The sequence below is a fragment of the Rattus norvegicus genome, chromosome 10 (assembly GCF_036323735.1).
Source record: "Rattus norvegicus strain BN/NHsdMcwi chromosome 10, GRCr8, whole genome shotgun sequence".
NCBI classification, from domain to species: domain Eukaryota; kingdom Metazoa; phylum Chordata; class Mammalia; order Rodentia; family Muridae; genus Rattus; species Rattus norvegicus.
Genome location: NC_086028.1, coordinates 12,078,596 through 12,103,712, shown reverse-complemented (window position 1 = coordinate 12,103,712; position 25,117 = coordinate 12,078,596). Strand labels below are relative to the sequence as shown.

Genomic DNA, 25,117 nt, shown 5'->3' with positions numbered 1-25,117 from the left:
CTGCCCTCTTATTAATAAATCTGTCATTGTTGACTAGAAGTACTAGAATATTTTCAGAAAGCAGTTTTCTCACAGCTTTTATACTAAGTGTCATTTGAGTTCACTCAAAAAGCTTGCTTCTCATAGAGACTGAAATGGCAAGCATGGGGCCTCCATGGGCCTGCACCAGGTCTTCTACCTCAAAGTTATGGCTCTTAGCTTGGTGTTTCTGTGGACTCCTAACCATGGAAGTGGGTCTGTCTAAGACTCTTCCTCCTAGTAACTTGCCTTGTCCAGCCCCAGTATAAGGGCTTTTGCTTTGTTCTATTGTATCTTGTTTGTCCTACGTGGCTGTCCTTTCTTGGAGGCCTGCTCCTTTCCAAAGAGGAAACAAAGTGGGAATGGATCTGGGGGAGAGGAGAGAGATGGTGGCAGCTAACAGAAGTGGAGGGAACCGAAACTGGTTGGGATGTAGTATATGAGAGAAGAATCTATTTTAATAATAATAATAATAATAATAATAATAATAATAAAGTTTGCTTCCAATTACACAGCATCTAGCTAACATTCATTTCTTATGATACTTATGGCATTTGTGTTTGTTTAAATGCCACAGTTAGCTTGAACTCTAGGTAATAAATAATTATGAAAGAAAATTATCCCCACTAGTCTGGAAGGCCCCACATTTTAGGGCGGCCTGAAAAGCGTGCTGTTGCACGCAGTGTTAGTGAAGGCACTCGCCCACTCGCAGTTCCCACATTCATCCGAGTGCTCAACACCTCCACCTGTAGAAAAAGACTGAACACAGGCCTAGACTGGAGGGAGTGCTCTCCATGATGAGCCGTCATCGCGCACCAGGATGACACCAAGGCAGCAGTTGCACACAAGGAACTGTGGTAGTGTGTGGTCCTCCTGCTCCACCACACTTCTGTTGCTCAGCTGTTCTCATGATGAAATGTCTTTATTCTCCTGGGAAAACAGTACACCTGGGCACCAGCTTTTCTCCCACCTACCTGTTCCCTTTGTGTCTGTTTCCTGTTGTACCTGTTCTCAGAGAGCTCTAGAGAGAGCTGCTAGGAGTCCTCTAAGAGCAGGATTAGAAAACCTGAATGGTGTCTGCAGCGAAGCAGGCTCCTGTGGATTTAGTGCTGGGTCAGTCAAGACAGAGACTAGGTGGGGCAGTGACCTCTATATTTCCTGGAATAAGCATTTAATATCATAATTTTCATGGATGAGGTTGGAGAGAAACTAAACTGAGTAGTGATTTTAAATTATGTTAATATGGATTCATTTTCTGTAGAAAGACTTTTAGAAGATGTAGTTTTCAAATTGTGTTGGTAGTCCTGAAGGATGTTCTTAGTGACACTGCTGTGTCACTAAGGCTTGCATCCTGAGCTGAAGAACACAGCTCTGCTTCCTTTGGCTAAAGAAAGCAAGTGACTGTCCCTTAATACCCAGTTACACCTTGACATCACCTTCACATGCAGGCACCAGGCACAGCCTTTTGGAAGACCAACAAGTGCTGGATTTCTAAGCTGACTCCTAAGTCAGTGTCAGACCAGCAGCTACAAACCCTTCCAAGACCCTCCTTCCCAAACCATCACTCCCTGGGTGCAGTAAGGCACTAGGCAGAAAGCTTTTCCTTCCCGTTATAGTCTCTGATGGTTCTAAGAAATGCTTAGCTTCAGACACAAAGACAACAACTATTCAAGAAATGTATATAGAGTGATCTGGGGGCTGGAGATGATGACTCCGTGATTAAGAACACTGCTGCTCTTCTAGAATTTCCTAGTTCAGTTCCCAGCACCCATATCAGGTAGCCCACAGCTGCCTTCATTCTAACTCTGGGAGACTGAGTGCATGTGCATGTACACACACACACACACACACACACACACGCACACACACACACACACGCACGCGCACACTTAATATTAAATGATAACACTGAAAATAGCCTTTTATAAAGTGTATGCCTGAATGCCTCCCACAATAAATAAAATTTATTTTTTAAAAAAACAAATTTTCTAAAAGAAAAGTATTTATTGTCTGTGTATGTGGTATTAGAGATTGGACCCAGAGCTTTGCAAAAAAAGAAAAAAGAAAAGAAAGGAAAAAGAAAGAAAGCACATGCTTTACCGCTGAGCCACAACCCCACCAGTGTATGCCTTCATTCCAGAATTTTCCCCAGTAAGAATGTCACTTCAGCACTTTCTTTGCAGTCCAAGCCTGGCTCCCTCCTCGCCCCCACCCTGCTTTGTTCTTTCTCATCCACTTCTGTCTTTGTTAGGGTCAAGGCTTGAGTTAGTAACACAGCCTGACAAAGAACAGAGTGGGGTTCTCCCCCATTAACCAAGTTAACTCAATTTCGTAAAAATTTCAAGTGGTCATAATGCTTCTAAGACACCTGGCCCATGTTCTTTTACTTTGAAAAATTGCTCAAAGCAAATACAGCATATTATGGTCTGCATTAACACTTTGCTAAGTACCTGAACAAATCCAGGGAGTCTCATAAAATCTAATGGATGAAAAGAGGGTTAAGAAAGGCAGATGCTTTTGCACTGAAGCCATAGTAGGCAGATGCTGACTATTGATGGAAGGCTTCCTCTTTCACTCTGCCTTGTGGTATCCTGCCAGGCAATGACGACTCGGACATAGACATCCAAGAGGACGATGAATCGGACAGCGAGCTGGAGGACAGACGGCTGTCTAAGCCTCGGACAGCCATGGAGGTGCTCATGCAAGGTAGTGTAACTTGCGTCACCCAGCTCCTTGCGCCTGTCTCTCAGAACTCCAAGGGCATGGATGAGAGCGGCTTAGTATTACAAGGCACAGTGCACAGTGAGGGGTCCCTGCCTCAGTCTGTTCTTCAGGCTCTGTCTCTCAAACTGCTCATGGGAAATCATTGCCTCTAGTAGTCCTTTTGCTTGCACTCATGTAGCTAAGCTGGTATTGAATTCACTGTGTACCTCAGGATGACCTTGAACTTTGAACCTGATCCCCCTGCTTCTTCCTAGGCATGGAGATGACAGGATACACCACCTTGCCCCACACATGTAATATTCTTATCTGTGTCCCTGGGAATAGCTGGCTCACATTCGTGGTTTCATATTTCCCACAGATAACTCAGAAATGGCCTCTGTAGCTGAGCTCTGGGCTTTATTCATTTTTGTCAGTACAGTTACATCCCTTGTGACCAAGGAATTACCACAGAAAGTACCTCTTACAAAACTCATTTGATGGATGGGAACCAACACTAGAAAAAGCTGTGTAACTTACTCAATGTTAGCCCTTCAAATCGTGTGTAAGTACTTGCAGAGTAAAATCGTGTAGCCCAATTCCAGAGTCTACAGCTAGGGCCTTCAAATGCCATACGATTTTGCACTTGTCTAAGCAAGAAAAGGGCCTCTGCAAACAGTTCTGGGCCTGCCCTGAGCAGCGCTCCTCCTGCACTGCGGGGCCTAGCCAGAAGTAGCCTGGCTTCAACCTAGATCCAAGTGCAGGTGGCACTGGTTCATAAAAGAAATATCTTCTTCATCTGCAGAGAGCAATGAAGTTCTCTGCGTGTGAACTAACAATGGAGTTCAGGGACATTTCCTCTCCAAATACTGAGAAGATGTGTTTTTCTTTTTAACTTTTCATTGATTCTTCATGAGTTTCACATTGTGCACCCCAATCCCACTCATCTCCCTGTCCCCTCATATCCGCCCTTCACCCTTCACCCTTGCAACCTCCCCCCAAATAAAACACACACACAAAGAAAAAAACAAAGCATAGGAAACACCTCGTCATGGAAGCTGTAGTGTCAGTGTGTCCCACAGTCTATCCCTCTGTCCACACACCTCTCCTCCTGGTTATCCTGTTGTTACCCTGGGTTACGGAGATCCTGAAGCTTGGGATTTGCAGGACCAGTTCTTTCATGCGTCTGACCATTCAGTTCATACAGATTTCGAGCTGGGCCAGCTCAGCCCTGGGTCTGGCCTGGGTGGCAGCTGAGCTGGTCAGCCCCCTGCTCCCCCTCATCCCCACACCAGGGCGAGCCCATACTCAACGGCGGCCGTCAACAAGAGACAGGGTCAGCCCCCTGCTCTCATGCCCTAGGGGCCAGCTCTGGCTCACCCGCTCCCACACCTTCAGAGCCAGCTCCACTGCGCTGCCCAGGCAAGATGCAGGACCCATTCTTGAGAATGCTGTAACCAGCAAGGAGCAGAGCCAGTTCACCCTCTCTCATAACCCCAGGGCTGGCACCCCTCACTGCCTTAAGTGGCAAGAGGGGGAAGGGGCAGAGGGCTGGTGGCAGGATCAGCTCTCCCATACTCATGCCCTTGGGGCAGGCGAATCCACACACCTGCTGCCAGGTCCAACTCTATCTACTGTGCTGCCTGGGGGGCAAGGGCAACCCAGCTCTCCCAAGTGCTGCCTCTGAGAGGTGGTAACAGCTCTCCAGAGCACCACATCCAGTGAGAGGTAGGCCAGTCATGCTCAGCCCTGGACGTCTCCAGCAGCTGCCATGTTCTCTAGTGGTAATATGAGCCACAGACACCCAACATGGACCCCTGCCTCAGTGTAGCCATGGACTCGACATGGCCCTCAGTGGCAGCTCCGGCTAGGACCTCAGCATGGCCCCTGGTGGTGAGTCTGCCCGCTCACAACAGGCCCCACCCTCCACCCTGGAGTCTCCACTTCCATGTCTCTTCATAACGCTCAAGCTGCTCCACGTCTCTCTCCCATCTGACCACCACATACTCGAACATTGTGGTGGCTCCCACTGCAGGCTGTCCACGTGGCCGGCGGGCCCCTGGGTGACATCCTCCATCTGTGCTGTGTGGCATGGTGGCAGGCAGGTGTCTGTCATGCACTGGAGGGCAGGTCTGTAGGTGACATGGCTGTCCACAAGTCTGCCTTCCTCCTCCCATGCTGTGCTGCCTGGATTGGATTGGATTTTTATGGGTCCTAGGCATATGATGACAGATCTGGCCACCAAGCCAGGCATTAAGCCAGGATGAAGTAAGGAATGTTGTGTGCTCTGCCCCCGACTGGTATGAGGGCACCAAGGGGTCTCTCTGCCATTGCCAGGGAAACAGGCTATGGTTTTCAAATACTCAGGATTCTTTTCATGGTTGTTTTGTGGTGCTGGAAATTAAAACCATGGCCTTAAACATATAGATAAATTCTCCACCACTAATCTATGCCCCAGCTTTCATGTAAAATGTTTGTGTGTGTGTATGTGTGTGTGTGTGTATTCAATTAATGTGTATACACACGTGCACACCTGGGCACATATTCAAAGGTAACTTTTGAGACTCAGTTTTTTCCTTCTACCATGTAGAGATTGAACTCAGATAATTAGGCTTGGTAGCCAGCACCCTTACCTACTGAACTGTCTTGTCAAGCCCACGTTTTAATTTTATTGTTTTGGTGGTGGTGGTGGTGGTGGTGGTGGTGGTGGTGGTGGTGGTGGTGGTGGTGGTGGTGGTGGTGGTTATGACATTCTCACTGTGGAGCTCAAGCTAGCTTTGAGCTTGAAGTGATTCTCCTACTTCAGTCTCCTGAGTGCTGAGATCGCAGGTGTGTTATCAGACCCTGGTGTGTTTTACTGCCTTTGTCTCAACTCTAAAGGCTGAGGCATGATCACGAGTTCAAGGCCAGCTCGACTGTACAGTGAGTTTCTCTCTCAGAGTAGAGAGAACGGAGACACAGGAATGCACCTACGATTTGTTGACAGTTCTAATTAGCTGGCGCTCACTTAAGTACATATGTTAGTGTGTATGTTGGCATTTCCCCAGGACAAGTTTTAAATGCCATCACCTGCCATATTTTCCAAGGATCTCACCATTTTTGTGGTTTGTTTTCTCAGGAAGGCCCAGCAAACGCATCGTGGGCACAATGCAAGGCGGAGACTCCGATGAAGATGTGAGTCCATGCCTTCCCGACAGTCCTGTGCCTCCCGGCCTGGGGCTGGGCTCAGAGCTTAGCTCAGGTGCTGCCCAGATCAGGGAGCTGCTTGTACTCAGCACATGGCTTGACTGTGCTGGAGCTCGGTCTGGGAAGGGCTGGCTCTCCCTCGCTTCTCAGGAGCTTGTTTCTCGCTTCACATAAATATGCACACCCATCGCCCTTCTTTGCTTTGTCACCTTCTCAGTTCTTTCCACTCTCACTTTCAAAGACGCAAGCAGCACCAGCCCTCTTAGGTAAATGCAGGACCTCCAGCTCCAGGACGCAGGTTGGTCTCTTTGCCTCATCTGTTTGTTGCTGTGTGTTGGCCTGCTCAGGGCTAGCAGACCCTCTCCTCTGAGGTGATGCTTCCTCTGTTGGGCAGGAAGCCCTCAGAATAGATCCCATTGCAAGAGAGGAAGGGAATAGATCCTCTTGCATTACCATACTAAACAGGGTCAAACACCAAGACCAAAGGTGAGAAAGACGTGTGCAGTCATCAACTCTGAGTTTCAACCTAGAAACGAAGCGCTGATGCCAAGGACTGTGGTCTGACACAGCCTGTCCTCGGCACCCTCTGCAGTTCTGGAGCAGGAACACAGAAAAGATGTTTGTCCTAGACCAGAGCCTTGGAGACACCTGACAGGAGCCTGAGACCAGGATGCTGGTGCCTTGAACTCCACCACATAGATAAACCAAAAAGGGAACTCTGGGTTCTCAAAATGGCAGGCTGGCTCTGCACTGCCAGGCTCTCTGAGCCCTGTTCTTGCAGTCCCTGGCCATACTTCTGGGCCCAAAGGTACTGGAGAGACACCAATCCAAGATCAGTTTGTAAAGTATGGGCCTGTGTCTAGGGTCTGGCACCAGCACCTTCACTGGGACAAAACAGGACCTTATGCTCTTGTATGGTGCCTGGCTTACTACAGTGTGGTATTACTTAGAGTCACAGGAGCAAGCTAGCACCTAGTCTTGCTGAGCAGGACACAGAGACACGTGTCCTGAATTCACCTTGAATTCCTAGGACAGTCACTAGAGAGTCAGGGAAGTCACTCAGCTGTGACTTTCTTTTTAATCCCAAGGATGCATATGATAAGGTAGCTGCCATCCGTTCCCCCCATCTGAGATGACACACAAAGGGTGCCTATGATAAGGGAGCTACCCTCTACCCACCCCCAGCCCCCGAGGCTGACACATGGGTCTGGCCTAGAGAGCCTGTGCCTCCTGGAAAGTGCCTGGCTTGTTTTACTTGCTTGCATGCTTTCAGAATGGACACATCCTCAATGGCCTGGGTCTTCCCGTTTATTTATCTCTTGCAGGCTGTGTTCACACAGCCCCTCTGTCACAGCTTTATGTTTGTCCAGCATCAATCTGTTGAGTCCTGTCAATGTCGGGTCCTGAATGCAGCAGGGAATAAAAACAGGCCTTGCCTTTGGGACACATGTGTTCTAGGAACAATCTAGCAGGCATACCATGGCCACGGTTATTAGGGAAGAAATAAAATTAGTTCAGGAGGCGAGAAATGACAGAGACAAGGGATTTTTTTTTTCCTCGTGGGCAGGCAAGGCCTCTCTGAATAAGGAACAGGGTGAGCCATGTTAGGGTGGACAGAGCCCTTGGGCCCAGGGAGTGTGAACACCTCCAGTGCCTAGGCAGTGGCAGGGTAGAGGAACTAGGCTGAGAATGATGAGAAGTGGCACAGGCAGTGGACCTGCATGGGATTTGATGAGCCCCTCCCTCATAAGATAGATGTGCAGTTGTCAGCCCAGGAGAGACGGCAGCAAGGGCAGCTGTGTAGGCTGGAGGTGAGGGTGCTTTAGCCTGAGGAGGTGAGGACAGTGCTGTTGAGACGTGCTGGACTTCTGGGTGTTTCTGAAGTCAGACCCATCTTGTTTCCTTAGTTGACTGCACCAGTGTGATGAAGAGAAGAGCATGTAGACTGCTTTGGTTGTGTGTAACTGACTAAAAGCGCAGGGTTTTAACTTCCTGAGACAGATGACTTGGGGGAGGAGAGGCTGAAAAGGTGAATCAGGAATTGGTTTTAGACATTCTCAAGTGTGTGGCCTATTAGACATCCATGTTCCATGTGCAGCAGCCAGTTGAAATTAGAGTTTGGAATTTAAGAAACAGGGTCGTATCCCTACTGGATATCCTTTGCCGTCTTCATAACAGTGGTCTTGGGCTATGGGGTAGATTGCTGTGCTTAGGCAATGGTGGGGTAACACGGGAACGCTGGAGTACAGGAATTTACCCGGGGAGTTTATCCTTTCTTTTTTTCACTGTGAGACAAGGTCTTTCTATGTAGCTCAGGCTGGCCTCAAATTCAGTCATCCTCCTTCCTGCCTTAGCCTCTGCAATGCTGGAATTGGAGACTTGTGCCACAATAGGAATTGCTTCTCAGCATTTGGCTAAGATCAAGTGTGGTACCACAGTAGGTCTGGCCTTCTCAAGGATTTCTGCTAGAAAGAAGCAGACAGCAGGGTGGCTGGAGGAGGTGGTAGTTCTCTAAAGAAGAAAATGTTAACACATATGACTACTCGGGAGTAGACTGGGTAGCCAGCCATCTTGGCAGATACTCATGGAACACAGGACTTGCTGTAAGAATGACAGCCTCTGGTGCTCCCTGGATCCAGACCATAAAGGAGCTGGGCACCACCGCTTTGCCTTCTTTCCCACATCTGTACCACTCTCCACCTCCAGCTGGAATAGGCCTCCCCTCCGCCTGCTGTCTGTTGTCTACTGGGTCTCTGGAGTGCAGGAGCCGTGCAGATCTAGGTTCCTCAGCACATGTTAAGGGCGTTCTTGAGACTGCCTCAGACAGCCAAGCCCTGTTCCGTAGCCCTGGTAAAGAGCTACTGGTTATAGCCTCTCGAGTGGACTCGTTCAACAGGCAGTGTGTGTGTTCCCACAACCCTCCACCACGTGGGGTGGCTGGTCATTGCCCTGGCAAGGGTGAGGTGGGGTCTCTAGGGACAAGATGTCATGGTGAGCCGGCACCTCAGTTACAGTTGCCATCTCTTTGCTTCAGGAAGACTCGGAGGACAGCGAAATGAACATGGAAGATGATGAAGAAGATGACGATGATTTGGAAGATGAGAGCATTGCGCTCTCACCAGCTAAACCCAGTCGGAGGGTCCGGAAACCCGAGCCCTTGGACGAGAGTGACAATGACTTCTGACCTTCTTGCCAAGAGACCCAGACAGCTTAAGAGCGTCAGATGTATAGGTAAACAGGGACTCAGCAGGCTGGAAAGGTAACGTGTTTTGTTCACTACCCCATCTGAGCTTATCCATACTGAAACTCCAACAGAGATTTTCTTTGTCTGTCTCCTAACGCTTGGGATCCCCATACCCGTGTTCCAAGTGATTCAATCTGTAAGAAAAGCCCCTGAGGAGAAATACAGACTTGACACCATGTAAGTCTTGGCTGCTGTTATTATTAAATTAGTTTTCCTTGATGATCAGGCCACAGAGAGGCTCCAGACTATGAATGTTTTGTTTTCTCTCAGAGGTTCTACTCCCAGAGTGTTGTTCTGGGATTCACTTCAAATTACATGCCACCATCATAGTTCCCCAGCCTGGCTCCCTCAACAAATGCAGCAACAACGTCTACTGTTACCTACTCCGCCAAAAGGGATCCGTGTGTGTGTGTGTGTGTGTGTGTGTGTGTGTGTGAGCACAAGCATGCATTTGTATGTTATATGTGCACATGTTCTAATGTGAACAGGTACTTGTTTGTGCTGGTAGACATGTATGTGTGAAGACCAGAGGATAACCTCTGTGCTTGTTCCTCAAGAACTGTCCACCTTTTGGAGGGTGTAGGGATGGGTCTTTTACTGGGGCCTGGGAGCTCATCAGTTATCCTAGACTGACTAGACAGTCAACTCCCGCTTTATCTCCCGCTTCCCAGGGGTTACAAGTGCACACTAAGGGTTTGCAGGAGGGTGTTTGGAGACAGCACTCAGACCCCTGCTTGCTTGACAGACTATGTCAGCTGAATTGTATCCTCAGCATTTTATTTTGTTTCATTTTTGAGACAGGGTCTCACTATGTAACTAGTAGCTAGCCAAGAACTCCTATGCAGACCTTGAACTCCTATCCTGGCCTTGAACTCACATAGATCCATCTGCTTCTCCCTTGGGCTACACTAACTGGATTTAGTAGATTATCAAACAAAAAAGACACAAAATTAGGGCAGGAGTATTTTGGGGGAGAGCAGAAAAGGGAGGCAGTGTACATGATCATAGTTCATTGTAAACATGTACGAAAAGCTCAGAGAGTTCTTGTAGGCCTGACAAAACAAAACACTGGAGCTGGAGAGATGGTTCCAAGGCTGAGGAAGCTAAGCTCAGTGCCCACCACACGAGGTGACCCACAGCCAACTATTAGCTCCAGTTCCAGGGCCTCTGGTACATTCTGGTAGCTTCCTTGGGCACCTGTACTCACAAGCTTGTACCCTCACACAGATGCACAAATCAGAACAACAGAAGCTAGAGGTGTCCAAGGTCTGAAATGACAGGCACATAGACTGAAATGCTTGGTATGTAATAAGGGAACAGCAAAATGGGCTTCCTGTGTTTTGCTAAGGAATTGGCTGGGTTTTGCTCAAGAGTGGCCACCTCAAGAGATAGGGAGAAAAAAAAAAAATCACTCAGCCTAGGCGGCAGTGGCTCACGCCTTTAATCTTAGCACTAGGAGGCATAGGCAGGCAGACCTCTGAGTTCAAGGCCAGCCTGGTCTACAGATTAAGCTCCAGGAAGCTAGGGCCACACAGAAAACCTATCTTGAGAAGCAAAAAGGGAAAGGAAAGTCTTAGTTAGGGTTTTATTGATGAAGAGAGACATAAAGGCAAACATTTTTACTGGGGCAAGCCTACAGGTTCAGAGGTTCAGTCACATCAGGAAGCATGGCAGTGTGCAGATAGACATGGTGCTGGAGAAGGAGCTGAGAGTTCTACATCTTCATCTAAAGAGAGCGGAAGGAGACTGCCTTCAGGCAGCTAGGAGGAGGATCTGAAAGCCCACCCCCACGGTGACATACTTCCTTCAACAAGGTCACACCTAATAGTGCCACTCCCTGGGCCAAACATTCAAACCACCACAGAAAGAAAGGAAGGAGAAGAAAAGATCACTGGGCTGAGCATGATACTGCACACCTTTAATCCCAGCACTCTGAAGACAGGGCCAGGCGAGCTCAAGGCCAGTCTAGTCTGCATAGAAAGCTCTGGGCCAGCCAAGGCTTAGTGTTATAGGAAGAGCTCAGGTGGTGGCCTTCAACTATATTCAAGTGTCTAAAGGGATATTGGGAGGATAAAAAGGCTCTGGGGACTACTCATTATGGGAAGGTTGTACTGAAAAGTGCTTAGAGCTCTGTGAGGCATCCGAGTTGAGTACCTCAACCAATCAGGAGGTACAAATAGCAAGTATTGAGGACTCTGGAAGTAGTGACACATGTATAATATATATGTCTAGTCATGACTGACAGATGCACAACCATGGGAGCGCTCTAGATAAACCTATGGACAGAACACACTTATCTATGTACTCCTGGAATCTGGTAAAACCAGAGGGAGGAAGGGAGACAGAGGGAAGAATGAAGAGAAGCGGGGGAGGGGGGGGAGGAAGTGGAGAAAATTTTTATAGTGGGTAAACACAGGAGGCCATCGAGGACCACAGCAGAGACCAGAGTGAATGACAGGTTGTTCAGTGGTGTGGAAAGAAGTCTGAGATGGAAAGTAGTAACCTGCACTTAGCAGAGGATGTGCTTCAGGGGAAAGGCAGAAGACAGCAACAGAAAGTGTCCAGAATAAATCAAACAAAATGAACAGGAAGAAAGCCAAACCACTGTCCCAGTCAGCAGTTTACCTCAGTCCCAGACTCACACTTTGGCTTGTGATGCAGCTAGACCTTGCCAGCCAGACATCTGGGAAGCCTCAATAGCAGACTCTGGACAGACTTTCTGGAAAGGGGGCCCTTCTAGGTCTGGTGGGACTTGCTCTCAGGATCCTTAGAGAGCAAGCACCCTTCTTCCTTACAATGTTTGCCCTCACACCAACATACCAGGCTTCTATACGGTACAGCTTGCCTGGCATTTGATTGCTGGCTGACTGCTGTCCTGAAAGCTTCAGCCAGAAACAATGTAAGTCAGAAGAGTAGAGCAGCATGTGGCTGCTGCTCTTGGCAGAGCAGGAGAAGGAACCCAGGCTACTCCACTGAGCCAGACGGAGCACCAGGCTGAGAGCAACATCACAAAAATACCAAAAGAAAGATGAATCCTATACCCAGATACAGTACCCTTCGAAACCAAAATGAACACACTTTCCATTCCCAAGTAATGTCCTTTGAAGGCTGTATTTTTGCTCCAGCCTGGGAGACAATTAAGGATCTCGTATTTCATTGTTAGATCTTTTTCAACTGTTTAATTTGAAACAATCTCTATACTGCTGTAACATCTTCCTGTAGGCAGGGCCACTTTGTAGACGGCCCTTGCGTTTGCATTTTGTGCAGCCATACAGCTACAAGTAGGCTTAGGTAGACATTTTTGGCAGAAATACTCCATCAGTGCTGTGGCCCACGGTCACACATGGTGTTCACTTGTCCCAACTTAGTCACTTGTTTTCCTTTGTTTTCTTGAGGTGGGGTTTCATGTAGCACAAACTGGTCTTGAATTCATTGTGCATCCGAAGACAACATTGAGCTCCTGATCCTCCCTCCTGCCTCCACCGAGCGCTGGGATTGCAGACTATTCCTGTCTTGTCTAATCTCTTTGTGAAGGCCACATTTGCCTTGCTGTGTTGCCTCTTTTCCTACATAAACAGCATCACCTCTCACCATCAACTGTCAACTGCCATGACAGCTCTCCTGAGTATGTGGTTTTATGTGTTTGTTTTAAAACTCACTATGTAGTTTAAGCTGGCCTCAAATTTATGATTCTCTTTTCTTGGCCTCTCAAGCACTAGAATTGCAGGTGTGTGCTACGTGTCCAGCTTCTGCACACTTATTTTTTTTTAAAGACGGGATCTCACCATGTAGTTTTGGCTATCTTGGAATTTACTATGTAGACCAGGCTGGTCTCAAACTCACAGACTCGCAGATGCCTCTCTGCCTCTGCCTCCCAAGTCCTGAGATTGCAGGTCTGTACCCCCACACCTGGCCTTCCCTGTGGTCTCTATAAGCATTTATCTCAGAGCCTTAGTTGAGACCTATGAAGTTCATGTAGGTTTTCCTGTTTCAATCAGACAATGGAAGGAATTTGCCACAGGGAAGCACAGCTCATTTGTCTCCATGGAGAGGCTACAGCCACTGTAGAGGTTTTGAAAGCTTAAATTCAGGATAATGGCATCAAGGTATCAACAGTTAATTCTCAGTGGCAACCAGTGTGCTGGACTCCAACTGCAGCAGGGCATGGTAGATGTCTGACAGATCTTAGAGAAGAGCACAGAGCCTTGCCTGGAGACTTACCTCTGACTCCAGAGTCTTAGCATTAACCTTTGTTTATCTTCCCAGATTTCTCATATTTCTCCATATGTATCTAATGGTCACACCCCAAACTTTCTCCTCTTGAGAAAGGGAAAAATGGACCCTTGTCACCTTTGGCAAACTAATGTGCTTAGTGGGCTTGAAGACTGTGGAGGCTGATGCCGGCCATGTTAGTGCACAGGGCAGGAACACTGCAGAGGCTGATGCCTGTTTTGTTTCCTTTTGTTCTTTTAAGTTGGGGCATGCGAAGGCCCTGGACCAGCCAGGACCAGCCTCCTATTTTGTGGAGCTTTGAGACTTTGCCCCTGAGTGCCCCTTGGTGGCAGGGCCTTCCCTTCTCTATCCCATCACAGTAGCCAACTTTCCTCTGACTGACCCTGGGCAGGAAAGGTGCCTGTGGACTCTGTTGGAGTGCCCTCCCTTCCTCTATGGAGACCAGCTTGAGAGCTGGCCCGGCAGCATTTCCAATTCCAGGAAGATTTGCAGAGACCAGAGGTCCTCCATCGGAAGCTTCCAGTTGAGTCTCTTGCATGGTCCTCCAGGAACTTGTTCTCCTTACATTTCCACAGTGCATGTGGGAGCGTTCTTCTCGATAGCCTGTGAGATCATCCTGGCACCAGATTCCCCAATGGGATTTCCCTGGAGACTAGGACAGAAGAGTTAGGGCACCTCAGCATCTACAGTTGTCTTTAGTAGTGTGACTGTCATTGTAATGAATTCAGGACCCTATTGAATTTGCCCTTCTGGGATCCCCCCTAGACACACCACTCTGGCATGATCCTTCTTAGACCTCGTCTCCCCATGGAGTTGTCGGAGTCTCTTCAGATCACCTCACTCCCAGAACTGGACAAAAGGCAGAATCTGGTCTGGGAGCAGTTTTGGGGCTCAGCAAAAGTCGCTGGAAAAAGGGGTTGGGGATTTAGCTCAGTGGTAGAGTGCTTGCCTAGCAAGCACAAGGCCCTGGGTTCGGTCTTCAGCTCCAGGGGAAAAAAAAAAGAAAGAAAAAAAAAGTCGCTGGAAAAGATGAGTGTACTCACTTAATATGATGCAGACCATGGTTCTCAGAGAGTGCAGTGGCAACATATATGGCCCCGTCCATCCCCAGTGAGTTCTCTTGGAGACTGGACAGAGAAGAGACAGACAGATGGTGAGCCACCAGGACAGAAAAGACGTAGGAGGCAGCAATGCCTTGCTGAGAGGAGGATGGCATGAGTGGTTCTGAGGGTGATTGTCCACAGGCACCATAGCAACTGCTAAACTGTAGCCAGGTACTCTACCCAAGACCATTACTTTGTATTCTAAGTAAGTTATTTAAGGAGAATGAACAAAGCCACCTTCGGTGGATGTGGTCAGTAATGGTCAGAACACTGCGGTCAGTTAATATGTATTAGAAAGCAACTAAAGGAAATCGTGTGCCTCATCTGAGAAGTGCTGGCAGAAATTGGCTGCTTTGGCTGGTGTGGGGTCACATGATCACTTACTTGAGTCTTCGGAGACTGGAGTTTAACTTCAGACCATTTGCCAAGGCCTTGGCTCCAGCTACCCCAACATCGTTTCCTCGTAAGCTGTCAGGGCAAGCAAGAAGCCTGAGGTGCAGGGATGGGCTGTGGGGTGACACTAATGTCCCTCAAGATGGGTACGGGCTTATCTGGACATTACTAGTTACAGGAACTGGGGGTGGCTTCTTCCTAAGCACTTAATGGAAGCTGTCTTTGTACTCCAGAGAAGGAGAACCTAGGCCGAGATGGGAGCGCTGACTCTCCATCCAGAGGTACAGTGTACTGCGGTCACAGGGCTCCTGGAGAGCAGTGACAAAGGCAATGCAGGAAGACCCGCAGAGCTTGACCCACACCCACGCCAGGAATTGGCTGCTGACTCCTAGGGTGTGGGGTTTGGGGTGATTCCACTAAATAGAGCCTTTGGACCTGTCTGTCTGGTACAGGCCCAACCCAGGGCATAGTGCCATAGTGACTGCAGGGAAAGACAGAGTGGGAATGGAGAAGACAGTCATTTTTTTTTTCCAGCAAATAACTGTCAACAGCGCCAGGAATACTCACTCAAGAATCTCCAAGGTTCTGTTCACAGCCAGGGCCTCCCCAAGTGCCTGGGCCCCTTGACTACCAATGGAGGCCACCTGTAGGCTGTATATAGGAGGGGTGCAATCAGTGTGGGTAAGCAGGCCTCCTGTGCTCCTGGTCCCTCCCTGCCCTGCACCAGGCCTCCCTTCCATACTCTGTACCCCTTAGGGCTAAACGTTGAGAAATAGCACTAAGGATGGATTTCCTGTGATCCTTCCAAGAACACTGCATCTCCCCCCTCTGTTCTGACACCTAAGAGCAAGGTCTGGATGTGGATGGGAGACAGGGAAGTCTCTGGAAGAGCTGTCTGTACCTGCAGCCCTTCCTACAGGTTTGATTACCCAATCACTGATACTCGAAAAGCCAAACAGCTTTCTTAGACTGATAAAGATGGCTGTGGCATGAGGGGGTGGTGAAGGGGGTGATCTACTGGGCCCACACCCACAGGACTTACTAGAGAGCAGTGAGGGTTGTGTTCACCTTCAGTGCGCCGGCCACTGAGGAAGCGCCCTCATCCCCTATGGCATTCTCCTGTAAGCTAAACAGGGTGACCTATTAGTATAAAAGGAGCACAAGACAACTCTGGGCGAGGCCCATGGGGTTGGGGCCCTTTACACTCACTACATCAAGTCACCTTAGATTATAGTCCTGTCGGGCAGCCACTGTGCCCTTGGCCTCATAGTTAATGCACAGGAACCTAGAGAGTCTGCGTGTATGAGCAAAGTGCCCAAGGCAGACAAGAAAAGAGACATGGGACTTGCTATCAACAGGATTTGAGAACAAAAGGAAGATTAACCTGAAGTCCACTCTTCTTGGCGGCGGGGTGGGTGGGGTAGGTGGGGGGTGGGGATTGATACAGAGTTTTTCTGTGTAGCCCTGGCTGTCCTCAAATCCAGAGATCTTCCTCCCTCTGCCCTCCACCACCCTGCTCTGTGCCGTTCTTGCTGGCTTTATGCATCTTTTCTCCTACTTCCAGTTGGAAGAAGAAAACAAATTCTGGGACAATAAATGAGTTTGGGACAAATGGACATTGCCATGTGTCAGGAAGCAGTTTGAGTGTGTGCCGGGTGCTGGGGGGTCCAAAACAACAAGCGCCATGCTGCCCTGTGCTGGCTAGTTTTTGTCAAGTTGACCCAAGCTAGAGTCCTCCGAGACAAGGGAACAGGAACTAAGAAAATGCCTCTGTGCCTGTGGCCGATTTATGTATTAATTGTTGAAGTGGGAGAATCCATTGCACTGTGGGTGATACTGACCATGAGTAGGTGGTCCTGGGGCATATAAGAAGATAAACTGAGCAGGCCAAGAAGAACAAGCCAGTGATCAGCACTCCTGGGTGGTCTCCACTCCACTTTCTATCCTGTTCCTGTCCTAGCTTCCCTCAGTGATGGACTGACTTACAAACTGTAATCCTTTCCTTTCCAAGTCATTCTTTGTCATAATATTTTATTACAGCAATAGACACTAACCTATTAATGCCTTTTTAATGTTAATTATTAATTAACAATTAATGGGGATTAATTCCCAGCTGGGGAAGCACTATTAAATGAGCAATTGATAGGTCAGGTCCAAGCTGCAAGGGAGACCAGCAGAGTCCCTACCCCAGTGTGGTACCCCGAAGAGATAAACTAAGCCAAATCAGGGACCGAGAGACAAAGAAAGCTGGAACATCCAAAGAAACCTAGGAGACAGCTGAGTTCACAGAGTGATGAGGGCAGGAGCTTGGAAGAATGAGGAGGCAGACCTTGGAATCCAGGCTTCGGGGTTACACCTCACTCCACAGGTACAGGCAAAGATCTCACTCATAATGAAGACAGATGGATATTTTGGAAAGCTCTCTGACGAGCAGCATGAGGGGAATTGCCCCGCTGTGGATGGAGGTCACACAGTGTGGCAGGTGAGTGGTGACATAGCCTGGATGGTGGCAGTTGACAGAAGCTGTGGGAGGGGCAGTGGAGAAGAGGTCAGCAGGACCTACAGATGAGCTGGGTGGGGGTGGGAGCCCAGCTCGTGCCTCAAGCTTGCACAATGATCGCTCCCAGTAGTCAGAGGGAGAACTAAGAAGCAGGCCTGTGTGCAAGAGGATGCAGCCACTTGCAATGCCTGTGACACAGAGCACAAGGCAACCTGGGCGTAGATTCCTGTGCTGGAGTTGAGGAGACACCGCTGGGTTAGTTCTGAGTTACTTTCCTATCGCTTTGACAGCACATGACCAAGGCAGCTCAGAGAAGAATGAGTTTGTTGGGGGCCTACAGCTTCAGAGGATGAGAGGCTAGCACCACCATTATAGTGGGGAGCATGGCAGCCGGCAACTGACAGACATGGTGCTGGAACAGGAGCTAAGAGCTTACATCTGGATCCACAGGCGTAAGACAGGGAGAGCTAACTGGGAATAGCTTATGTTTTTGAAACCTCAGAGTCCACCCCCAGTGGCCACCAACTTTAAATATATAAGCCCATGAGGGCTATTCTCATTCAAACCACCCAGCTGGTGATGTGGGAGTCATCAGGAGTTGAGCAGTTGGAACCCTGAGGAGCACCAGTGTTGAACAGTGAAACAGTAGGAAAGAATGAGAGATACCGGCTAGAGAAGATGTAAGAAAGATGGAGAAGGGTTGGGGATTTAGCTCAGCGGTAGAGCGCTTGCCTAGCAGGCGCAAGGCCCTGGGTTCGGTCCCCAGCTCCGGAAAAAAAAAAGAAAGATGGAGAAGAAACCACAGAGTGATGCAAAGGAGGCCCAGACACCTGAGCCTTGGGCTGGGGTGGTGGCTCTGGGTAAAAGGCTCGCCCTGTAAGCAGAAGGTCCTGAGCTAAGATGCCCAGAGCCCACATGGATGCAGTAGCACATGTCTGTAACCCCTGCTCTCCTACAGGGAGATTGGAAGCAAAATGAGAAACCCCAGAAGCTTACAGCCAGATCACCTGGCATGTGTAGCAAGGGGGAAAAACTGTCTCAAACAAGGTTGAAAGCAAGGGCCAACACATATACAAAATTGTTTTTTTTTAAGGTGAGGACTAGTGAAATGGCTCAGCAGGTCACGGTGCTTAATGACCTGAGTTTGAGTCTCCTACTCATAGAGTAGGAGAGAATTGGCTCCTGAATCCTCTGATCTCCATGCATATGTCAGGGCAAGTATATACACACACACTTTTTGTTTTGTTTCTCTGTGTAGCCCTGGATGTCCTGGTCACTCTGTAGACCAGGCTGGCCTCAAATTCACAGGTCCACTTGCCTCTGCCTCCCAAGTACTGGGATTAAAGATGAACACCACCTCCCCTCTTCCTCCAAGTGAGGACTGAAACAGGTCTGTGGTCTTACGGTAAAGGAGACTATTTTTAAAGATCATCAGGCAAGCCCTATGCCTGGAGACCGCCCCTCATCCCCATAGGCCACACTTACTCTAAGGTAGTCAGGGTCCTGTTCAGCTGGAGTGCTTGTCCCAGGGCCCTGGCTGCACCAGCCTGGATGAAATTCCACTGCAGGCTGGAAAGACACAGATTCATGACCACATGGCACAAGAATAGACTAGAGAGACTCTGGGGGATCCAGGAGGGTGGGTGACTCTGGTGGCCGGGTGACTCTATGTAGGGTATGGCAGGGGGACTCCTGAAGTTCCCTTCAGGCTTAACCCCCAGAGGGCCAGTGTTTTCCCAAGTGTGGCCATGGGGACAAGCTCAGATAATCTCCATGAAACATGGGTCACTATGAGTCACAGCCATGACCCTTGCCTCATAATCTAGGTCTATCTGAGGATAACCTCAGGAATCTAAACCCAGGATAAGGATACCTGTCCCAAATCTGGGTTCCATCTACTGTACTCTGAGTAGCCCTCAGCTGAGGAGAATGGAGACGAGGGAGGGTAGACTTACTGAAGGTGTGTGAGGGAGCAGTTTTCTCCCACTGCTGTGGCAATGGCCTGGGCACCTTGGTCATGGAGGAGATTAGCTGTCAGGCTGGCAAAAGGGAATAGGAGCTAGTAAGGGGCTACCATGAACCACCCCCATCCTGGTCACTAGGGGTCCAGTTCCCTATCTTCCCCCAAAACACAGTCAGCACTGATACTGAGTTTGTGTGGTTCATGCTTATGGAGAACTCTGGTGTGCCAAATATACTCTGTATGGGTACAGGTTATGCAACCAGGACACGCATGACTAAAAATAGGACTTACTGCCTATTGGCATGGTCCCATACCAACTCTTTAGGGTCCTCTCCCATGTGCATATCTCCAGGGGTAAGGCTGGAGAGTTCTTATATCAGGGTTGCCAGTAGATCTCCTTGCTGGCCCTTCCCAAATCAAGCCCTTGTCCAACATTGTAAACTGTGACCATGCCAAGGGTCTAACCCATCATAATGGTGAGCTGGGTAGGTGAAGAAGCACATCTCCCCTTGTCCTCCATCCCTCCGGACCCTACCACGTACTCCAAGTGCTTCAGAGTGGTGTTCCTGCAGAGAGCTTGAGCGAGGGCCTGGGCTCCCTCTGGGCTGATGGAGTTTTCTCTTAAGCTGAGGAAACATAAGACTCTGAGCATTCAGTCTTCTGACAGAGCAAGCCCAGGTGATTAGGTTTTTCACACCCCAGGAAACCACAGACAGGCCCTGGGCCTCCTGGGACAAAATATGAAGGAACCTGTTTCAGTCCTACTCGGGTCTACCAACAGTGTAGAGCACATGGGAGGAAAAGCACAGGGTCTGAATTAGGAGGAGCAAATAGCACCTGAAGGACTTACACTTCCGGAAGCAACCCACTGGTACCACAACTGACAAGTAGGAAAAGGAACGTTCTAGAACCACGCCTGTACCAACCACAGATTTCTCCAGTTTTCTCTCCAAGTCCCAGAGGCCTTATATTCCCACCTGTTAAAGGGACAGCATCCTGGTTGCGGGGACTGGGGTCAAGGCTTACTTGAGACTGGAGAGTGTCTGGTTAGTGCAGAGGGCTCGCATCAGCACTGCCACTCCCGTGTTACTGATGGCATTGCTCTGTAGGCTGCAGACACAGGACAAGGTACTGTTGATGTGGGTGTCCTGGGACCTGGAGGGGGCTGTCTGATCCAGCCTGAGCCATGTCCATGGGGTTCAACAGGGAGTTGGGGACCTAAGAACTGTCCTCCTCATCCTTCCTTCCTCTCCCATCACCACTTTCTAGCTCCTGCCAGGGAGATTTAGCCTGCCTTATCTCCTTAGGGAGATAAGCCCTGAGGTTTAAGCTGCCTTGACCTGGGGCTGCAAACATGTTAGCCGTACTCCGGAGAAAGTAAAGTGGCAAAACCATCCTAATGTGGCAGCCAGCCCCACCCTACCTTCCAAAGCTTTACTTCAGCCACTGGTGCTCACTTAGGACAAGGCATTTAGACCTTATCATCCTAAAAACTGCCGAGAAGTAGAGCTGTAGGCTGAATAGGGCAAAAGGTGGATGGAGGGGCAGAAACAGCACAGTGGTGGGGCTAGGGTTGGTAGGGCTCTCTCATGGAAATGGGCTCAGGCAAGGGTGGTTCCCAGGCAGACTCACTCCAGGTTCTCCAGGCCCTGGTTCACCTTCAGGGCCTCAGCCAGGGCCATGGCACCTCTGTCCCCAATGGTATTACTGGAAAACCTGCAAGAGACAAATGATGGTGGGCCACGCCTCGGCATCAGAGCTCAGGGGAGACGACCTCTATCTCAAGGGTGTCCAGTGCAGCTCGGCCTCAGTTGTGCTCATCTGTAGTCACTGCAGGTGACCCCTTTTGGAACTCTTTGGAAAGAACTAAGGGTTCGCCCTTAGAGCTACGTCTGGGACTCTGTGTGAAGATAGCCAAGAGATGATGTTTCCTTCTGAGAACAGGGGAGCAGTAAAGGATGCCTGTGGGGTCTGAGGCCTATCCAGCTGAGCCAGCTAACCAGCCATCAGTTTCTCTAAACCCTCGTATATCCCTGTTTCTACCCATTTAGACATCAACCTATCCATCTACTCATACATCCACCTACCCATGCATCCATCTACTCCTCCATCCAACCAACCACTCCTGCATCTCACCCCTTCATCCATCCACCCATGCATCCCAACATCCATTCCACCATCCACCCCCACCCACAAATATGAAGGGAGGGCGGCCTCCTGCATGATGCTGGGAATACCAGCTTGGCCTATTGGCCTTTCTCACATGAGTTCTCTCAGACTCCTGTTCTTCTTCAGGGCATCTGCCATCTGCTGGGCTCCTCTGGGCCCAATTAGGTTCTTCTGTAGCCTGTGGGAGGTGAGAAGGGTTTGTCAGCAAAGCCGGCCACAGTCACACCCAGGCCAAAGCCAGTCTGGGTTGTAGGTCCAAGATCAAGGACAAGTAGGGGGCCATCCCCATTTCTACTCAGTGTACACAAAGGATCTGGTTGGCACAGTGAAGGGGAACGTGCATCTGGGAGCAAGAGGCTGAGTCCTCAACAGCCCCCGTATGAGAGACTTCCATGCACAAGTCTGCCAGCTAGAAAGATGGATGTAATCCCATCAGCCTCCCACCTCAAGGAACTTCCCTGGCAAGAGGTACAGGACAGATGAGGAAGGACCTCTCCTGCGTAAAGTTAGAATGCCCTCCTTATGATGGAAGGATTCGGGCCCATGAGATGGCTCGGCAAACAAGGGTGCTTGCCACCAGGCCTGGAGAACTATGTTCACTCTCTAGGATGCACATGCTGGGAAGAGAAAACTGACTCCTGCAAGTCGTCTCCTAACCTCTACACTCCTGTCACGGTGTGTGCGTGTGTACTCCACGTATACACACATTAAATAAATGAAACAAAAAATACTGCACCTGTCCTGTACACACCCACACATCTTTTTTTTTTTCTTTTTTTCGGAGCTGGGGACCGAACCCAGAGCCTTGCGCTTGCTAGGCAAGCGCTCTACCACTGAGCTAAATCGCCAACCCACACATCTTTTCTTAAAGGAAAAGGCATCTTCCTTTTCTAGAATATTTTCCTAAAACCATGAATAGTAAATCCTTACTTTGTCCCTTTGAGATGTGCGCTGTCTTCTTACAAGTACAGTCTCCTCTGGCTTCACAGCCCAGGAGTATGGGTTTTGAAGTCTTTGTTTTTCAAGATAGGGTCTCTCTATGTAACCTGGGCTGGCCTTGAACTCAGAGAGATCTACCTGCCTGTGTCTCCTGAGTCCTGGACTAAAGGTATCCACCACCATGCCTGGCTTCCTGGGGTCTCTAAGAGTCTTGAGGCCTTCCTTTCCAAGATAAACATCAGGTAAGATAGTGCCCTCTTTCCCTGCTACTGGGAGAATTAGGTGGGCACCTGGTTCCACGTGGTGAAGTTCCTGATCGTCACAAAGGCAGGAGCAGTTTTGTTCCTGAGGCAAAAGCAATTAAGGGGCACCTGGCCTCTCCTCACCTATCTGCTGAGCATAGGATAAGTTGCTGAAAAGTGAAGCTGCCAGCTCTTCACAGTGGAAGGAGTCACCTCTGCTGGGCTGATGGAAGGGTGGGAGCTGCCTTTGCAACCTCACCGGCAGTTGTCCACGATGTTGCTTTTATAGTCAGACCCACTGCCTTTTCAATAAAAGAGTGCAGTGTTCTTTTCCCACGTCTGTGGAGATGATTTTCGGGGTTGGCAGGAGTTTTTTTGTTTTCAGTAATTCTTCATACCAATTTGAAGTGGAAACTTACGGTTTCTTTGGAAAGTCAGTTGTGTTGGATGGTGTTTTGCTAAAGCAAGCACGTGAAAGGACAACATCATAAAGGACCCCTCACTAATGAAAAGCACGTATTGGTTCGCCTTACACTGTGTGGCTGAGCTCCTCTGATTCCATAGAAAGAAATGCACAAAAACCTTCTGGTGACGTCCTGGCAGCTTCTTGCTGTGTCCTCGGACTCTGACCGATTGGCAGAGTGATGCCAACTGATACAGACTCAAGTGGAGTTTTGCTAAGACAGACTCATGTGCTGAGGCAAGACCTGTGGTGAAGCAAGACCCACGGAGAACTTGTGATGTTCGAAGGGAGCATAGATAGGACTCAATGGACAGCGACAGGGGCTCCCATAGCTAGCTTTGCAACACTTCTTGGTCTCTCCTCTTCGCTGATCTTCGCTTTGTGGAGAGAGGCACGGCCCAGAACTCCTGGCGTCCCTGGCAGTCTTGGTAGCTCCTGCTGACTCATGCTGATTCTGCAGAGGCCTGGCTGTTTCTGCTGGACTGTGCCAACACTGCTGATTCATGCCTGCTATCCTGACACTACGGACTGCTGATTTATTGTGACGTATTTGCAAGTGGATCAAGCTGCACTGCTGAATCCTGTGAACTCAACTGCTGATTCCTGACAATGTAGATAGGATTTGCTCGAAAGAACAATTTCTTTTTTTATTTCTTTTTTTCTTCTTTCTTTTTTCTTTCTTATCTTCCTCCTCTTCCTCCTCCTCTTCTTCTTCCTCCTCCTCTTCCTTTTCCTCCTCCTCCTCTTCCTCCTCCTCCTTTTTTGCAAAGAACAATTTCTAAACAGGTCCACTTCCCCCATATCCTAATAACCTTCCTTTTCCACTACCTCTGGTGGGTAGAGGGCCAGAAGGGAGGTTAAAGCACTTGAGAACCCTTATTAAAAGTAGGTTTTGAAAAACCAAAGCTACACCTATTCTCTGCAAAAGCAGGTAACACCATGCTTTTCAGGGACTGTATGGGTAGGTCAGGGACTGTATGGGTAGGTCAGGGACTGTATGGGTATGTCAGGGACTATATGGGTAAGTCAGGGACTGTATGGGTAGGTCAGGGACTGTATGGGTAAGTCAGGGACTGTATGGGTAAGTCAGGGACTGTATGGGTAGGTCGGGGACTGTATGGGTAAGTCAGGGACTGTATGGGTAGGTCAGAGACTGTATGGGTAGGTCAGGGACTGTATGGGTAGGTCAGGGACTGTATGGGTAGGTCGGGAAGCCTCCGGGTGGTCGTCTGCTCTCTCTGTCAGGAGCAAGGCAGAGGCCAGCAGAAGGGAGGGGGAGCAGTGAGAGTTACGTCCACTCACTGTAGCGTAGAGATGATCTGGTTGGAGACCAGGGCCTCAGCCATGTACATGACACCATCATCCTTGATCACGTTGCTTTGAAGGCTACAGAGGCAAGAAGGAGTAAGTTAGCAGTAGAACAAGAGACACCTGGCAGTGGCCTAGACTCATACTCCAGTGGGGATACCTGCCTTAGAGGCCCAAGACAGGAAGCAATTGACTGTGAAAAGATTTACCAGTGATGATGTGACCTTCTCACAGTCCATCAGCCAGGAAAGACCATTAGCCCTGTGTGGAGTCTCTTAAGTAGCTGCCCACCAACCAGAAACAAAGTGCCCATGCCATCAACATCAATTAAGATGAGGTCGTCTGTAGTTCCTGTTACAACCATGAGCCACAGCACCCAAACAGCAGTGGAGATGTGGTAAAATGGAAGCCTCACGCTGCTGAGGAGAATGTCAGTAGGCTCAGGCCTGGTGGAATACACTCTGGCAGTTCTTAACTGAGACTTGGCATGTGCCCTACCAATTCCATTTCTAGGTATATTCCCCAAAGAATTAAAGACAGGTACGCGAATACGTCTACACAAATGTTGCAGGCAGTATTACTCGTAATGGTCTAGAAGCTGAATAGGAGTGTGAAAAAAAAGACACTCTGAATGTCTATCCACACAGGAATGGAGA

General features: G+C 49.2%; 2 protein-coding genes across 10 annotated transcripts in view; one reads left to right on the top strand and one right to left on the bottom strand.

Annotated features, from left to right (window-relative positions):
• The window catches only part of Cluap1 (clusterin associated protein 1), a 65,095-nt gene extending 55,728 nt beyond the window's left edge, over window positions 1-9,367 (top strand). For 4 of the 8 annotated variants that reach the window (XM_063269485.1, XM_063269483.1, XM_008767517.4 and 1 more), the window contains 3 exons: window positions 2,617-2,724; window positions 5,837-5,892; window positions 8,939-9,329. In XM_063269485.1, the coding sequence (XP_063125555.1) occupies window positions 2,617-2,724; window positions 5,837-5,892; window positions 8,939-9,088 (314 nt within the window). In that variant the 3' untranslated portion in view covers window positions 9,089-9,329. Of the gene's footprint in view, window positions 1-2,616; window positions 2,725-5,836; window positions 5,893-8,938 lie in introns of all 8 variants that reach the window. The other 4 variants (NM_001399475.1, NM_001399474.1, NM_001399473.1 and 1 more) reach the window with 2 other exon arrangements.
• Window positions 9,368-10,263: 896 nt separating this feature from the next.
• Nlrc3 (NLR family, CARD domain containing 3) overlaps window positions 10,264-25,117 on the bottom strand; it is a 37,641-nt gene continuing 22,787 nt past the window's right edge. For both annotated transcript variants that reach the window (XM_006245834.5, XM_063270077.1), the window contains exons 8-19: window positions 24,456-24,539; window positions 21,604-21,687; window positions 20,973-21,056; window positions 20,367-20,450; window positions 19,883-19,966; window positions 19,333-19,416; window positions 18,863-18,946; window positions 15,920-16,003; window positions 15,445-15,528; window positions 14,869-14,952; window positions 14,425-14,508; window positions 10,264-14,033 (exon numbers count right to left, since the gene is read on the bottom strand). In XM_006245834.5, coding sequence (XP_006245896.3) covers window positions 13,943-14,033; window positions 14,425-14,508; window positions 14,869-14,952; window positions 15,445-15,528; window positions 15,920-16,003; window positions 18,863-18,946; window positions 19,333-19,416; window positions 19,883-19,966; window positions 20,367-20,450; window positions 20,973-21,056; window positions 21,604-21,687; window positions 24,456-24,539 — 1,015 coding nt within the window. In that variant the 3' untranslated portion in view covers window positions 10,264-13,942. The remainder of the gene's footprint in view (window positions 14,034-14,424; window positions 14,509-14,868; window positions 14,953-15,444; window positions 15,529-15,919; window positions 16,004-18,862; window positions 18,947-19,332; window positions 19,417-19,882; window positions 19,967-20,366; window positions 20,451-20,972; window positions 21,057-21,603; window positions 21,688-24,455; window positions 24,540-25,117) is intronic.